The sequence below is a fragment of the Talpa occidentalis genome, unplaced genomic scaffold (assembly GCF_014898055.3).
Source record: "Talpa occidentalis isolate TD23 unplaced genomic scaffold, MPIMG_talOcc4v2.1 talOcc4.2, whole genome shotgun sequence".
NCBI lineage: Eukaryota > Metazoa > Chordata > Mammalia > Eulipotyphla > Talpidae > Talpa > Talpa occidentalis.
The window spans coordinates 142,876,260-142,891,761 of NW_023602073.1; the positions used below are offsets into that span (position 1 = coordinate 142,876,260).

A 15,502-nucleotide genomic window follows, 5' to 3' on the forward strand; every position below is an offset into this window, starting at 1 on the left:
ATCTCCAGCTCCACCACCCACCAGCTCGTGCCTGCGCCCTGCACAGAACGGGCTGTGGTCAGGTGCCCTCCGGCACCACTCTCATCAGGCCTGCTGGAGGGGCAGGGAGGGGGCTGGGCAGGGCGACCACATCGGCTCATGTCTCACCCCCCCGTCTGACCAGGGGACTATTTTAAAACAACATAATACAGGCAGGTATGCTGTGGAAGGGACAAGTGTGAGGGCTCGGGTTTCTCAAGGACAGACGTCATTTCTGGAAGACAGGAGGTGCCACTGCCTCCAGTGACAGCTCAGCGATGCAGCGTCCCCACGGCCTGTGCCAGCACTGAGGCCCGGAGCCACCTGCCCCTTGTGATGGACTCAGCGCAGGGAAAGCAGACTCGGGACAGTCCGGGGACAGCCTGGAGGTCAAGGCAGGGGCCCAACGTCAGACTCTGTCGGGAACAGGCTCAAGGCGCGGCATGAAATGTCACTTTGCATCCTCCATCTGAACCGCGAAGCAGATTTCCAGTGCCACTTCCTCAACAGCCCCTGCGTGGGGGGACCCGAGTCCCTGGCAGGAGTCCCAGGGTGCTTTGAAGGGAGGAGGCATTTCCTGTGCGGGGCTGCGGCCGGGGGAGGCTCCGGCTGGGCGTGCTGTGGCAGGTGTGAAAAACTCAAAATAAATGTGAATCCAGGCTCTCTGAGTCCTGGGATGGAGGCCTCAGGAGAGGGTGGTGAGCCCGTGGGAGTTAGGCAGAGCTCAGCTGGGCCTCAGGGCAGGGGCAGCGCCCACCAGGCACCATCCTCTCAGGCTCCCAGAGGCACCAGTGCTGGCCCCATTTTACAAGGAGGGGGATAGGCAGAGGCAGCACAGTGGGGAAGCTGGGGCCAGTCTGCTTCCTGGCTGCACCACTGGCGAGTGTTTCCAGGGCTGCGGCGCTTCACGACTGCCCAGCAGACAGCATCACCAGCTGGCCTGATCACACTGCGGCTGACACTCAAGAGACTGTCCCCCAGGGGAGCTGGCTTGCTGGCTCGAGCACAGGGCTAGCCTGGTTTGGACCCAAGATGCAAACGGAGGTCCCGTGCGGCCCAGGTCGGCCAAGCCCAAGGCCCAGTCATCCATCACTGTGGTTAACTGTCACCCTGACAGCACTCCCTTGCTCATCTAACCACTGTCACCAAAAATAAATACACAGTGGAATATTACTCAGCAATCAAAAAGATAAACGCATGCCATTTGCAGAAACATGGATGGGGCTGGAAGGGATCATGCTCAGTGAAATAAGCCAGAAAGAAAAAGGAAAATGCTGGTTGGTCTCACTCACAGGAGGAATGTAGCAGATCCAAATAAGGGATCAGGGGGAAAAAGTAATGACAATAAAGTAAAAAATCAAAATCAACAGGCAACTATAAACCATTGACATTCTGCAATGGGGGGAGGAGCGAGTTGGATCAGAACAGGGCTGGGAAGAGCACAAGGGACTATGGTGATGGTTCACGGGTGAATTGGTGGTGGGAATTCTACCAGGACTATATCCAAGATGAGAAAGCAGACATTGTATAAAAATGAAGAATGATGTAAAGAAGATCTAAAATAATAATAATAATAATAAAAAGGAAACAAAACTGGCACTGAAAGTCTTCATTGTTACTTTAAATGGCTGTGAATGGTATACACTCCAGCCAGTGTGGACCAAGGGCTTGTAAACATCAAACAGCTGGAGGCCTGCTCGCTGGGGTCCAGGCACCCCCACCCAGCAGCACAGGAAGGCGCGGGCACATTCTTCTTTAACAGATGGGGTTTCACTCAATTTCCATTCCACTTTCCCCACAGAACTGCATCCTGATGTGACGTATTTTGTGCTTTCAAGTCTTGTATTGATGAGCCTGTGTAATGATTGACCCAAAAGCTCACAGTGCTTCAAGAGTCTGTTCTGGTTTGACTTATCATTAGTATGACTTTTAGTACACAATTGATTGAATAATTTAAATGAAACATTTTGCTAAGTTACCATTTAGCATGAGAAAGTAAAGATTTCTTGGAAAAGCATCTATCTCTTCCTGAGAGGGATGCGATTTCCAGTTCCAGTTCCTATAAAAGTGTATTACTTATTAATGGAATAAAACTAGATTCTATACCAACTCTGGTTCTATTTTTCACTTTTATTGATGTAAACACTAAAAAACCTTTTTTACATTAATAGATGAGAATAAAAGTGTTTCATTCTAGAAATATCAATTCTTCAAAGTCCTGAGTTGTGTGCTTAAAGAGAAAAGCAAAATGACCCATCAACAAAATTATTGCTAATGCTATGACACGGTTCCTTCAATTTTGTGGAAAGCCAGGCGTGGCTGTCACCTGACTGGTGAAAAGGTTTGTTCCTTAATCGTTCAGGTGATGCTTCTTCCAGCTGATGAGTACGGTGGAGTGTCTCTTTGGGGGCAACGCACCCTGATGGGGTTTTGAAAGCACCAGGATAGAAGAGCAGTTTGGGCTGGGACAGAAGAGGAGAAACCGGCCCCTCGTCCTGGGCACATTCTAGCAAATCAAGTCTAGGAGTGAGGGTCTAGACGTTGTTTCCTTAGGACGGCCCTGCCTGTGCACATGGACCGTCTCTGGGCTGTCCTGAAGGATGGCCCTGGGCCATGGCTTCTCCAGGAGGGGGTTGCCCGGCCCTATTCAATCCAGAGGGGCCTCCTGTTCCTCCAGTTTTGGGGCTATTCTGTCCACCTAGTCTGGGTGAAGAGCTCTTGGGTGCTCTTAGGAGCTACAGGTTCTGGGGTCAGGGTCCTGACTCCATTCTAACATCAAATTGTTGGGGGGTCACTGCCTCCCCGTCCACCTGTCAGTGTGATGTTGGTCTGTGATGCCCACAGAGATCTCTCTTAGGGGACAGAGGCCTGGTTGGTGGGACTCACCTGCCCCAGGTGTGTGAGGAGTCCCCTATGATCTCACCTTAAGCACACGTGCTAGGCTTTGATTTCAGAAAGACAGGATCTGTTTCCTCGCAACCAAGAGGTAAAGTGGGCCTGAGGCATGTCTCAGAAGTCATTAGTGGAGGTTGAATCCAGGGGTTTGAAACCAGTAAGGATCTTGTAGTGAGGGAAAAAAAACCTCAACCTTGCCCTGGCCTCAGAAGCCTGGGCTCCGGGCTCTGCGCGCTGCTGTGGCTGTGGGACTCCAGGCAAGGCTCCCGCCTTTTCTGGAACTCAGAGGAGGATGCACCGGATGGTCTCTGTGTCCCTTCCAGATCCAACACTCTGGGTTTGGGGCTCTGGCCAAAGCAAGACCATCTGAGGGTCAGAGGTAGCCAGCCAGTCAGGTGAGGTGATGGGAAGGGCAAGCAATGGATCATGGGTCAAAAGCACCAGAACCAGAAAGGGGCATGCATACATATATACTCATGCACACAAGTACACAATGTACATACAGGTACACAGCCACATACATGGCCACATACCCTCATGACACACTCCTTTGAACATGCACAGCACACACATGTATGCACTTACGCACGTGTGTGCACACACATGCCCCTTCCAAAAGGCAGGAGGCTCAGTCCAGATACCTCTGCTTGCAGCCTGAACAAGCGGGCTGGAGGCACAGACCTACATTGGTCAACAGTTTGGGAGAAAGTTCTGGAGGCAGAAGGCAGTGATGGTTGCACAATTAGATGAACTCCCTTAATGTCACTGACATAAAAACAGTTAAAATAATAAATTTTACCGTATGTATATCTTACCACAAGAACAAAACCAGAACTCCAAAACCACCATGTCAACTTAGAAATTCTCTCCCTCAAGAGGGCAGCCTTCAAAACCCAGCTCCAAGTCACAGGCGCCCAGCCCCCCTCGCCGACCCTGCAGCTAGCCGGGCCCTGTCTGATCTGGCTGAAGCCGTTTGTCAGCTGGAGGGGAAGGACTGGCTGGGGTCAGATGAGTCAGGCAGGCACAATGCCTTCATTCAGGGGCCACGCTGGGCATGCTCCCGCTGGGCCACCTGCTGCCCCTGTGTTGGCATTTCTTGGTGATTGCTCAGCCTGGGCGTTCTCTCCCCAGCCAGGTTCATACCAATCTCAACCCTGGGGTGCTACAGGCCATCTCACCTGTCCTGCTGCTCACATGGATTCTCTCGTCATAAACCCATAAACAAAGGACTTAGGAGCTCTGGTGTTTTCCAGTGTGAAGTGAGGGCCTTGTGCTGTATGATCTCCAACCCTTCCCCGACCATACTATGCTCAGGATGCAAATACCTTTGTCCACAGGCACAGTCTCAAGTTCATGGTTCACCTGCCCTTCGTAGAACGTGACAGTGGTCCAGGAGCAGGGTACTGGAGCCAGCTCCTGCCAGCCAGCCTGCCCATTCTACCCAACCCCCTTGGCAGGGCAGCTGACAGCCAGGTCAGGGTCTCTCTGCCATGGAAACTGGCAAACACAACATTTCAGAGTCTTTCCCCCCAGGAGCTAGATGTCAAATATTTACCAGCACACCACTGGGTACAGATCATGAAATGAGTTTTTCTAATATTGATTATTATAAGTTACAAGTTATTCTGATACTGACAAAGGCCATCTCATTTTAAAACTTGCCAGAACATTGTCCACATGAACTAAAGACTGTCAACCTCCCCTTCTGAAGTGACACCTCTGGATGCCAGCACTGGGCCTGGCTGGTGAATTACCCACCTGCAGTCAGCGCCTGTGACACCACCCAGAGTTCGAGAGGGACCACAGTGCAGGCCAGCACCCTCCCACTCCGCACCTACGTATTCAATACCAAGTTTGTTTCTGCATGAAAATCTCTTAAGAGCTATGTCAGGCAGAGATGAGGCAGTTTACAGCCTGCTGGTTTGCAGGTGAGAAAACAGCCCTTGAGAAATGAAATAAACTTAGGATGTTGGTCCTGTTGGGAAGTTGGAATCGAATCGAGGTTAGCTGTCTGGTGGAAAGTTCACAGGGCTGACATGTACAGCTTCACAGGCTGTGCACTGCACAACGCAAGGAGACACAATTCCTGATAGGCTTCAGTCTGAATAGGATTCCTCAAGATTATGAAACAGAGAGACCTTGAGAGCTTAGGTTAAAAGGGAGTTAAATCCCTATAATCATCAGGATAAATCCTTTCAACTGATAGACCCTGACTTCCATGCCTTAGATGGTGCAGGCATCAGGAAACCAGATGCCCTCACTAACTGTGGAGCTCCACCCCCTTCCTGCTGGCACTTCTGGAAGGGGTGAGAAAACCCAGGGGCCTGGGACAAATCTTTGATGGTTAGTGGGCACGTTTCTTCATTTAAAAAAAAAGATTTATTTTATTTAAGCATACAAGAAGTGGCCAGAGGTGTGGGGGGTGAGAGGATTCATCAGAGGCAGAGTGGAGAGCAGAACAGGTGGGTCTACTGAAATACACTGCTGAGGGGAGCAGTGGGCGAGACAGGGTCTGCTGAGCCATGTGGGTTGCTCCCTGGCCAGGGATCGAACTCAGACTGTCAAGGTGATAGTGCTGAGAGGAAGTCTCTTTCTTTGTACAGATTCCCTCAGCCTACAAAAGTCAAAAGGGAGGTCTACCCATCTCAGGTTGCTCATCTTGGTGGCAACTGAAAGTTGGCGCTTCACCCAGGTGACCTGACACCCTCAACAGGTGAGAACACGGTGGTGGTTCTGGGACGGGGGCTTGCGGTGGGAACATGAAGCCAAATCACAACCAAGAACCCCTCCGCACTACCACAGGGGACTTGAAAAAGTCAGTTCTAAGGCCCAACCGTCTGTCCCTCAGATACCCCAGGATATCTTTGGCCACTGACTGAGAAAGCTCAAAGCATTGTGACATCCCAAAGTCAGAAGCGCCCTCAGCATGCCCAGAGACCCCTGCAGCCCACGCTGCAGACCCCAGGGTCACACCGTAAGGCTGTGTCCAGACTTCTGTGGGGTGAGCAGGGGGTGGGTGCAGGAGGGAGAGCGCCCGCCCCAGGCATCTCTGGGAGCTTGGTCTCCCCTGCACATGATCCTGGAGGCCCCTGCTGAAGCCGGCCCGTCCCCGGGGGCTGCAGACACCCCAGCTTGCTCTGCCAATATTCCTCTGGCAGCAGCTTACTTCCTGCAGCCGGAGGAGCCAGCCTCCTGCCTCTTTCAGGACAGCACCCAGGTGGCAGAGAACCGCCGCTAGGGCCAGGCAGGAGAGGAGCTCCAAACCCAGGAGGCGGCCACTCGAGCTGCCCGTGTAGTTCATTTATGTACCAGAAACACGCTGCCAAGTCTGACTGTAAGATGCAACAACTGTCACCATCCTGAGCGCCACAAGGTAAAAGTGCCGGAGAAATGAAGAGAGCAGGGAGTGGCCCGTGCTTCTCCTGCATCTGGAAAGGGGGACAGAACAGCACCCACTTCCTGGGTTGGGAGCACTGAACACAGCCGCTGCAGCGGGGGACCTGGGGGAGGGTGCCAGGGGGAGGCTCACTGCCACCTTCACATCAGCCCCACCGAGGCAGGGCCACGGGAATTTTTTGTAACCCCCAAAAGACCAGATCCTGGGCAGCCTGTACATTTTCTTGGAAAAAGCTAGTGCTTAGAAGCAGCTAGAAGTGGCTTGAATCCTAGCAAAGCTTCTTATTCTAGGCAAGTTACTTTAGCCCCGGGAGTCTGTTTCCCTCTCTGCAGAAAGCGAAAACAAGCAGGGAGCCCTCAGAGCAGACACTAGGAACGGCGCGGCGGCCAGGGGGCACCATGTGGTTCCTGGATGCTGTTTGGAAATGATCTGTGCTATTGCCGCAGTTCAGGAAAAATGGTTCTGCTAAAGAAAGGACCCAGAAAAGCCGGAGAAAACAGCCGCGCAGATCTGTCAGCCTTCAAAGCCCAAGTCCATGACCAGCTGCCGAGGGAGACGAGGGCGACCCGCCTGGCTGGGGAACTTGGTCACCTCCCTGCCCTCCCCGCTGGCCGAGAGGGACGCAGAACAGGGGATGCCCCAGGCTTTGCCCTCGGCCCCCCACCCCCTCCACGCCCCAGTCCCTGGGGACGCAGGGCACCAACACGAGGCTGAGCGCGGAGGGCAGAGACGGCGCTGCCTGCGCACCAGGGCACCAGGGCTCCCACGGGGTCCAGGACCGGGTGGGGACATGGTGGCCCCCAGGAGGCAGCAGCCCTCAGCTCCCCAAGTCTCCCACTGACCCAGGCTGCCCACCTGTTCCTGCAAGTTCTCTGGTCCCTTCAGGCCTGACTTCACAGCCTAGGTTTTGAGTCACTTTCCACACACCCGCCTCCAGCCGCCCACCCTCTGGCCCAGTCTGTGTGACTCTCCTACAGACACACCCCACAAGTCCAGGGGTCTGGGGGCCTCTGGCACCTACCCCACTCCGCAGCCTTCATTGCCCACCTCGGGACACCTTCTAGGGTGCACACAGCCCCCTGGGTGGGCCCCCTGCTCCAGGCTTAGGGAAAACTTCAGTCCTCATGGGCAAATGAGGAAGGCAGGCTCCCCTGGCACAGACAGGTGAGAACCGGCTGCCCTCACCTTGACTCCACGGCACTGAGGAGCCGGCTCAGGGCAATGAGGAAGCAGTTAAAAGCTCACATAACGGTTAAAATAAAACGCCTAGATCCTGCAGTCTTTTCAGCAGAACTGAGAAGGGCCCAGCGCCTGAGGCGTCCAGCACAGGCACCCGACAGCCGACAGCCGCTGTGTGGTCGCGAAGGATACTCACCGGATTTTAATCTGAGCTCCCCCAGGCAGCCATAGGCGTCGGTCACCTTCCCGTACTGGCCCTTAATGACCTCCTTTTCTTCGGGAGCTGGAGGAGAAAGACATCAGAGGAAGCATCAGCCGCGCGCCTGTTGGAGTTCATTCACTGCAGCCTGGCAATCCGGCTCCCAGCCGGCTCCCCACCCACTCGGCAAAGAAAACGCAGAGACAATAGCTCGGCCCCAAGGAATCTGTGGAGGTTTTATGAGTAGCGAATCACCAAGCTGCAGTGATTTGGACCTTCCCATGACAAGCTTGTGCTCTGGAAGTGTCAACAGCTTCCTGGGGACTGGAGAGAGAGAGAGAGAGAGAGCCCCTGGCTGGCCCCACGCTGGGGTCCAGAGGGAGCAGGAGCCTCGGTGCGCCCTCTGCCCACAGTCCACATGCCCAGAACCGGAGTGAGTCACCCTCACCCGTGGGGGGACCTCCTCCTAAGGACTGTTGCTGGAGGCTCTGTCTTGTGGGTGCCCATCTGCCTCCAGGGACCTACAAACACTCCACTCGGGGGAGGCTGAGCAGACGGTGGGAGCCCCAGCTGACCCCGGTCCAACCAACCCCAAGGCAAGAGGCAGGAACAGCCAGATCGGCAGCAGTTACTGACAACACCCAAGGCAAGAGCCGGCCTGGTGTCAAAGCACAGGAAGAAATGAAAGCTGACAGAGGAGAGCCCATGAGGAGCAGGGCATCTTTTACCTCCACGGGAAGCCACAGACCCCTCTGGCTACTGCAGGCCCTGGGACCACTCATCAGAGCAATGCTTCCGACTGCATAGAGCAAAATACAAGCCTGCATCAATCCTGAAAACAGTATGCTATGTGGAAGAAGCCAGTCACAAAAGACCTCATAAATATTCCATTTATAGAGAACACCCGGCATAGGCAAATTTATAGAGACACAATGTAGATTAGTGGTTGCCAGGGCTGAGGGTGGGGAAGGCGAGTGGGGAGTTACTGCCAGTAGGTTAGAGTGTTGCTTTCAGTGAGGATGAAAATGGTCCAAAATTAGTTTGTGGTGAGGCTTGCACAACTCTCTGAAGATACTAAAAATTAACAATGAATCTTACACTTTAACTGGATAAATGGTAAGGTATGTGAATTATATCTCAGTAAAGCTGCTACAGAAAAGTCAACAAAACCCAAGATGAGTAGGATTACCCAGGATATTGAAATCTGGCTATCAGCATTTTTAGACTTTTTAAAGAAATCTAATACTATTTAAAAATTTTGGTAATAGATGTGCCTTCCTAGCACCTTAAATTACAAAATCTAGGGGGCACCTTAATTTCAAATGAGTGATGAGGAAAAACGGTATTTCCAGATCTCTGCGACACTCTGGGAAGGTGTGAAAATATCTGTAACTTCTATTGGAGACAAAGTCACAGATATGGTGAATACACTGTTTTGTGCCGCCTTCCCACCCCAAGGAAATGCTGCTTTCCAGTTAGCGCTGATGAAGGTGAACATGTATTGTCTTTCCCAGAGAACCTGTCCTCACATTCCGGCCATGGAGGCCTGGAGTCTGGGTCCCGGGACAAGGAACCCCTTTTCCACCAGCATGGGCGTGAAAAGAAGGCTGATTCCTTTTGCGCCTGGTCCTCCTGATTTCTCAGGCTGCCCCATCTCCCCGAGTTCCGGAATTTAAAGTACGAATTAAGAGCCTGAAGGGAATTGTTAAAAGGCGCAGAGGGCAGGACCCCAAGGAGCTCACGCCCATGCTCAGGCTTCCTGGGGCCTCTGCAGGTGTCAGACAGGCAGGAAGGCCAGCGTGGAGAGCCTGGGCATGCGCCAGGGACATGAGTCTAGCTGTAGCCAATACCCTTCCCGAGGCCCCAACGCCAAAGAGCCACGGCCCACATCTCCCAGCACAGCTTGATCTCCGGGGTCGCCATCGGCCCCTCAAACTCAGACCCATCGGGTCACATATCCAACTGGGCCAGGAAAAATACCACTGTGAGTGGCCCATCCTCCGCTCCTTAAGTGCTTCCCAACACTCAGCCCGGGGGGGCCCTGGCTGCTCCTCACTCAGGAGGCCAGCCTAGTCCTGCTGACACGAGATGGAGGGGGCACCTGGGTCTCAGCAGGACCTGCCACCGAACCCACCAGTCAGGCGGGCGAGTGCTGGGGATGCACGGCTGGCAGGGCAACACGGTGACAGACTAGTGGCCAGAGGTCCCTGCCTCCACTTCTCCTGACAGGGCTGGAGGGGATGGTGTGGCTAGAAAAGAGAGGTCAGTTACCCGGAAAGCCTGCCAGCCTGAAACACATGGGACAAGAAGCTGGCAGGTCCCCAGGACTCACTTGCTGGGGAGCAGGCTCATGTCACCAAATGGATTACTTAAGATGGGGACCCTTGATTGGAGGGTCTAGGAAGACACCAGCAACACAGGCTTGCTTGGGGGGTGGGGGCAGAAATCTGTGTAATCTCTAAACTTATATGCAATTTTTGTGGATGTATATTTTCATGGGGTTAGGATCCAGTTTTCATCAGTACCCCAAAGAAGTTGGTGACACCATGAAAGACGAACCAGTTTAATAAATTACTTTTTACCCTGGTATTCCCAAGAATTTTTCTTAGTGGTTATTTTTTGGGGGCCGAGGAAGCAGAGTAACCTGAAGATAGTTACGAAGAGAGGTTTATGATAAGACTATAAGCTGCAGCAGAGAACAATGCGATGTGGCGACCAGAACAGCCAGAAGCCCGAGTCCTAAGGGCTAAGCAGAGATTGCATGTGGCGGGGGGAGGTCTGTCACCTCTGAGGACCAGGGCACCTTTAAACTAGTGTCTCAGGGTTTCTAGGGAAAGGACTAGACAGCCACAGTCCCACCCACTCCATCTGCTTCCCCAGAGAACCTGGGCCAGCAGCGGGAGGGGTGCAAAGATTTCTCAACCTCCTCCTGCTGTTGCTGCAAAGGACCGCACGCCGGAAAAATAGGCCTAGGCCCCTGCACGCCCGCGGGTCAGACGGCTCTGCAAGGGTCACTGGGTCAAAATGAAGGTGTCTGCAGGGCTGTGGAGGGAGACCGTGTCCCCTGCCCCAGCTTCTAGTGGCTGGGCTGTCCGCATTCCGCCCCTTCCTGCCTCTGCAGACCACACCCCTCTGGTCTCCGCTGGCACCTTCACAGCTATTCTGTCTCCCTCTCCTCCCCCTCCACCATTCAAGCACCTCTTGAGTACCAGGAGTGCACCCAGAGAGCCTAGGACACTCTCCCCCGCCTTGCGATTCAAGATGCTTAAGGTAACGTTTGCAGGAGCTGAAGATTAGGACACGGACATCTTAGGGGCCCGTGGACTCTTGACTGGGGCGCCGGGAGAAGGCCTAGGTCAGCGCTGGTCAGTGCTCGGTCATGGGGACAGCACTTCTTTGGGGCCACATGTCTGTCCCTGCCCTGATGAGGGGTGAGTGGGCAAGGGGTCCCCTCAGGGCCCTGTGTGTGCTCCAGCTGAGATGAGGAGCATCACCCTCCGTCCACAGGGAAGGGCTGGGACGCGAGAGTGCCCGGAGCCTCCCAGAGGGGCGCCCGCTCCTGCCCCAGGACAGGTCATCCGGAATCCCACCCCACTGCAGCAGCGAGCGTCCCTCCTGCAGGCCACGCACGTCCTCCAGCCCCTGGGTCCTGGGCAGAAGCAGGCAGAGGGGACTCTCGCCCTCCCCTCAGGAGGTGAGGCGACCTCCCCTCAGGAGGTGTGGGGGGATCCCTGGCACACCGAGCGACTGCCCACCTCGCACCCGCTGACCATCAAACGAGGAGGTCTCTGTGTGTTTGCTCCCCTCTGCAAATGCTCCTGACCCAGGGGAAACCCGAAGCAGAGCAGCTGGTGATCACACCTCGCTGCTAGGAAGGGGAGCAGGAAGAGAGGCTTTGGGGACAGCCCTGAGGCTCACAGGTGACACCATTCCCCACCCCGTCACCGGGAAAATGAAACACAAAGCCCCAAAGACTGCATCCTCATGGCTGAGGCCCGAGCAAGCACAGCGTCACTGGGCCACCTGGTCCCCCCCAGGAGCCCTGGCAGTGATGGACCCCCACAGAAACACCTTCTTCCCGGCCTCCCCGTGATACCCCGCAGCAGGTCGGCACGTGGGACTGGGGCCATCTGGGGAGAAAGGGCTGTTTTCCCAGCACAGACTGGAAACCCCTGACCTTAAAACAGCACCAAGTGGCATCTCCCAGCTCTGGGGGCCGCACACCTGAGAGCCAGGTGGGGCCAGGGCAGCACACTCTGTAGGTTCTGGGAGGGTCCTCTGGCTCCCCGGCTCCCGGCGGTGGGCTCAGGCCTGGCATCCCTGTCACTAGCCTGTCTTCTCCCCGAGTCTCTGTCAGGAGATCTGGGGCTCCCGGACTCCTGCGTGGCCTCATCTCAACTAGTCACATCTGTACCGACCTAATTCCAAACAAGGCCATATTCCGAGGTGCTGGGAATTAGGGCTTCAACAATCTTTTGGGGGACACATTTATACCACTAAGCTTTTCTTTTGGTGAGCCCAGATCCCCTGCAAACCATCTCCCCAATCTGCCCATTTTTCCCCAAGGTGCCTGCTGACCCTTTAGTGAGGGTCACCCCTGTGATGCAGGGGGCCCTGGCTGCCCCTCCGCCCGGCCCCGGCCTCCCAGACACCTGGTCTCCCAGCAGCCTGTTCCAAAACCACCACAGCCCTGCAATAACTGTATGTCGTCACCAAGTGAAAGGAAGAGAAATCCATCCTGCTCTCCACCCGGGAGCTCACAAATGTCTACCTGCACCAGGCAGGTGAGAAGGAAGCTGCAGAATGGCCCGGGGGAGGGGGGGGCGGGGAGCACACCCACTCCCGGGGCGCCCTTGGTCCTCCTAGCCCACCACCCCGGCGGCCCTGCCACCCAGGCCACTCCGCCAGCCCAGTGCTGGCAAATTTCCAGCCTTTCCTGAGAACTAGGCACTCCTGATTGTTCGGTGCTGGCAACCAATCCACATTTATTTTAAGCACCGTGTGGGCTGAGCACACACCTCTGCAGGCTCTATTTGGTCTGCCCATTTGCGACTGTCCTTCCTTACTTAATGCCTCCAAAATAGAACATTCCCGTCTTCCGCGCTTTTGTTGCATTTCCTGTCGGTTGCCCGTCTGGAAACCTTTCTGCTCCCCCTCCCACATTGTGAACACACAGCCTGTTCAGGAAGGGGCTCTCCCCCTCCCGCTCCCTCATCCAGCCCCTGCCCCAGACCTGGGCCCTTGGAGAAAAACCTTGAATGGAGAGAGAAAAGGGGGCAGTGAGTGGAGACAGCTCCTTGGGGAACTCTGTGCCCAGAGCAGAGAAACAGGGAGGGGGGTGGGCACAGGTTTATCTAAGATGGGGCGTTAACCCACTGTGCACAGTGTGTGGGTAGAGGAGACCCAAGAGGTAAGCGCTGATGGAGGAGCGGACCATGAGTGGGGTGCTGGGGCAGGTCAAGGAAATCCAGGGTGCACAGTCCCTCCAGGCTAAGGGGAGAGAAGGGGGTGGCACGGGGTGGGGGACAGGGAGCTGCTGGAAGTTCTCTCCTGATGGCTTCAGTTTCCTCAGTGAAATGAAGAGGAGGCAGGGCCGAGGTGGTGTGGGAGTGGGGGTGGGCTCCGGGCCAGGATCGTGAAGCCAGTGAGCTTGTCAGCATGGCACTCGGACCTTTCCAGAAACTTCCAGCCACACGGAGGAGGTGAGGCATGAGATTCAAACAGGGAGTTCGCCAGGGAGTGAGAGGACCCAGCAAAGGGGCTAGGGAGGGTGTCCAGCTGGGTCAGTGACTGAGTGGGTGACAAGGGAGCAAGTGCAACGTGTTCAAGGGTCCAAAATCCCAGAGGCACTGAGGGATGAGGCGGAAGCTGCGCGGAGCCTGCCTAAGGGGAGGCCTTGCTCCTTGGGGGCGGGGACCAGCCCCCTCGGCCCGGGGTCCAGGCAGTGACGGGGCCCAACTCTGATCTCGGTCACCTCGGCCAGTGCAAGGAAACAGTCTGAGGAGAAGGAAAGTCGCTGGTTTGTCCACAAACTGAGGCGGGCAGCAGACTCGTGTCTGAAAGACCCCCATCCTGTTCGGCAGAGGGCAGGGGTGTTTATCCCCAGAGTTACAGGGAGCAGAAGGGGGAGCGGGCGAGGGCCAGCATGTCTGTCCTTGTGATGAGGCATCTGGAGATTTTGGGGAGATTCAGGTTGGCGCCAGCTTGCTTTGCTAGCGCCTGGGGGGTCAAGGCTCACTTCTTCGGGATGTGCTGTTTCCTTGGAATGTGAGAAAACAAGGTTGTTAAATCTACAGGGTCTGGTGGGACAGGAGGAGAAACATGTCCTTTTATCACTGCATCGTTCCTGTTTCATTGACAGCAGCTGAAGGCATCAGGAGTGAGAGCAGGCTCAGTATGGGGGAGACTGAGGGAGGAGGAAGGTAAAATTGCCCCAAAATCACCACTTCTGAGATGGGCAGGAGGGGAGGGGCCCTGTAATCAGGCTCCAGAACCTCTAGAGAGCCTGACCTCAGGAATCTTCTGGCCTCCCTGGTGACCTGATAAGATTCTTCTGCGTAACTGAAGCACAGCGCTCAAAGGGGGGATTGTAACAGGGTGGCCCCCAGGGAAAGGGGAGGAGAGAAAGCTGGGAAAGAGACTAGAGAAAGGAAGAAAGAAGGAAGGGAAGCAAGAAGGAGACCTGGAGGAGGCACGTGGAGCAGAAACCCATGGGAAGAAGCTGGGCTTACTTCTCGGTCCTGGACTGGTTGGAACAGATATGGGTGAGAGACCTGTGAAGAGGTTAACAATAGCAGCTTTGGGACCTCCCTGGTGGTGCACGGGGTCAAGCACCGCACTATGAAGCAATCTGCAGCCTCTGCAGCATGAGTTGGATCCCCGGCTGGCCAGAGAGCAACTCACATAGCGCAGCAGACCTCTCCTGTCTCACCCGCTGCTCCCCTCAGCAGTGTACTTCAGTCAGTCTGCCTGTTCTGTTTCCCACTCTGTCTCTGGCGAATCCTCTCACCCCCCGCACCTCTGGCCTGTACCCCAGCTCTTGTATGCATAAATAAATAAATCTTTAAAAAAAAATAAAAACAATGGCAGCTTTGATCTTGATTTTGCTCTTTTCCTCCCAGACATGTCTGACTGTTTTTGACCCTTCTTTATGGTTCTCCACCAGAAGTTGCTTTACACTTGGGGCAGATTTTCGGGCCTTGCTTTGGGCCAGTCCTGTTTGGGTGTATTTTACTCATGAGGGGAGGAGTAACTTTGGGTGCTTGATTTAAAAACTACATTCTTTGTCTTGTCTGTGTTGCATACTAATTGCATTAAAGTTCCTTTCCATTAAAAGTCTGTATGTTTTAAAAAAAATCAAATATTTGGGAATAAATCTAACAAAAGAGGTAAAGGACCTATACAAAGAAAACTATAAAACACTGTTAAAAGAAATAGAAGAAGACACAAAGAAATGGAAAGACATCCCCTGCTCATGTATTGGAAGAATAAACATTACTAAAATGGCCATCCTTCCAAAAGCAATATACAGATTCAATGCTATTCCAATCAAAATTTCAATGTCATTCTTCAAAGAAATAGAACAATTATTGATGAAATTCATATGGAATCACAAAAAAACCCGAATAGCCAAAGCTCTCCTGAAAAAAAAAGAAGGGAATGGAGGCATCACACTCCCAGACTTCAAACTATACTACAAAGCCATAATCATCAAAACTGCATGGTATTGGAACAAGAACAGACACACAGACCAATGGAATCGAATAGAAAATCCAGAAATAAACCCACAGATTTATGGTCAACTAATCTTTGAC

The 15,502-nt window shown here is 54.1% G+C and overlaps 2 protein-coding genes across 3 annotated transcripts in view; one reads left to right on the top strand and one right to left on the bottom strand.

Moving 5' to 3' along the window:
• Window positions 1-15,502, top strand: part of SERAC1 (serine active site containing 1) — a 131,893-nt gene that overhangs the window by 101,377 nt on the left and 15,014 nt on the right. The gene's annotated exons all lie outside the window — the stretch shown is intronic.
• SYNJ2 (synaptojanin 2) overlaps window positions 1-15,502 on the bottom strand; it is an 87,022-nt gene that overhangs the window by 56,936 nt on the left and 14,584 nt on the right. For both annotated transcript variants that reach the window (XM_037520600.2, XM_037520599.2), the window contains exon 2: window positions 7,686-7,772. In XM_037520600.2, coding sequence (XP_037376497.1) covers window positions 7,686-7,772 — 87 coding nt within the window. The remainder of the gene's footprint in view (window positions 1-7,685; window positions 7,773-15,502) is intronic.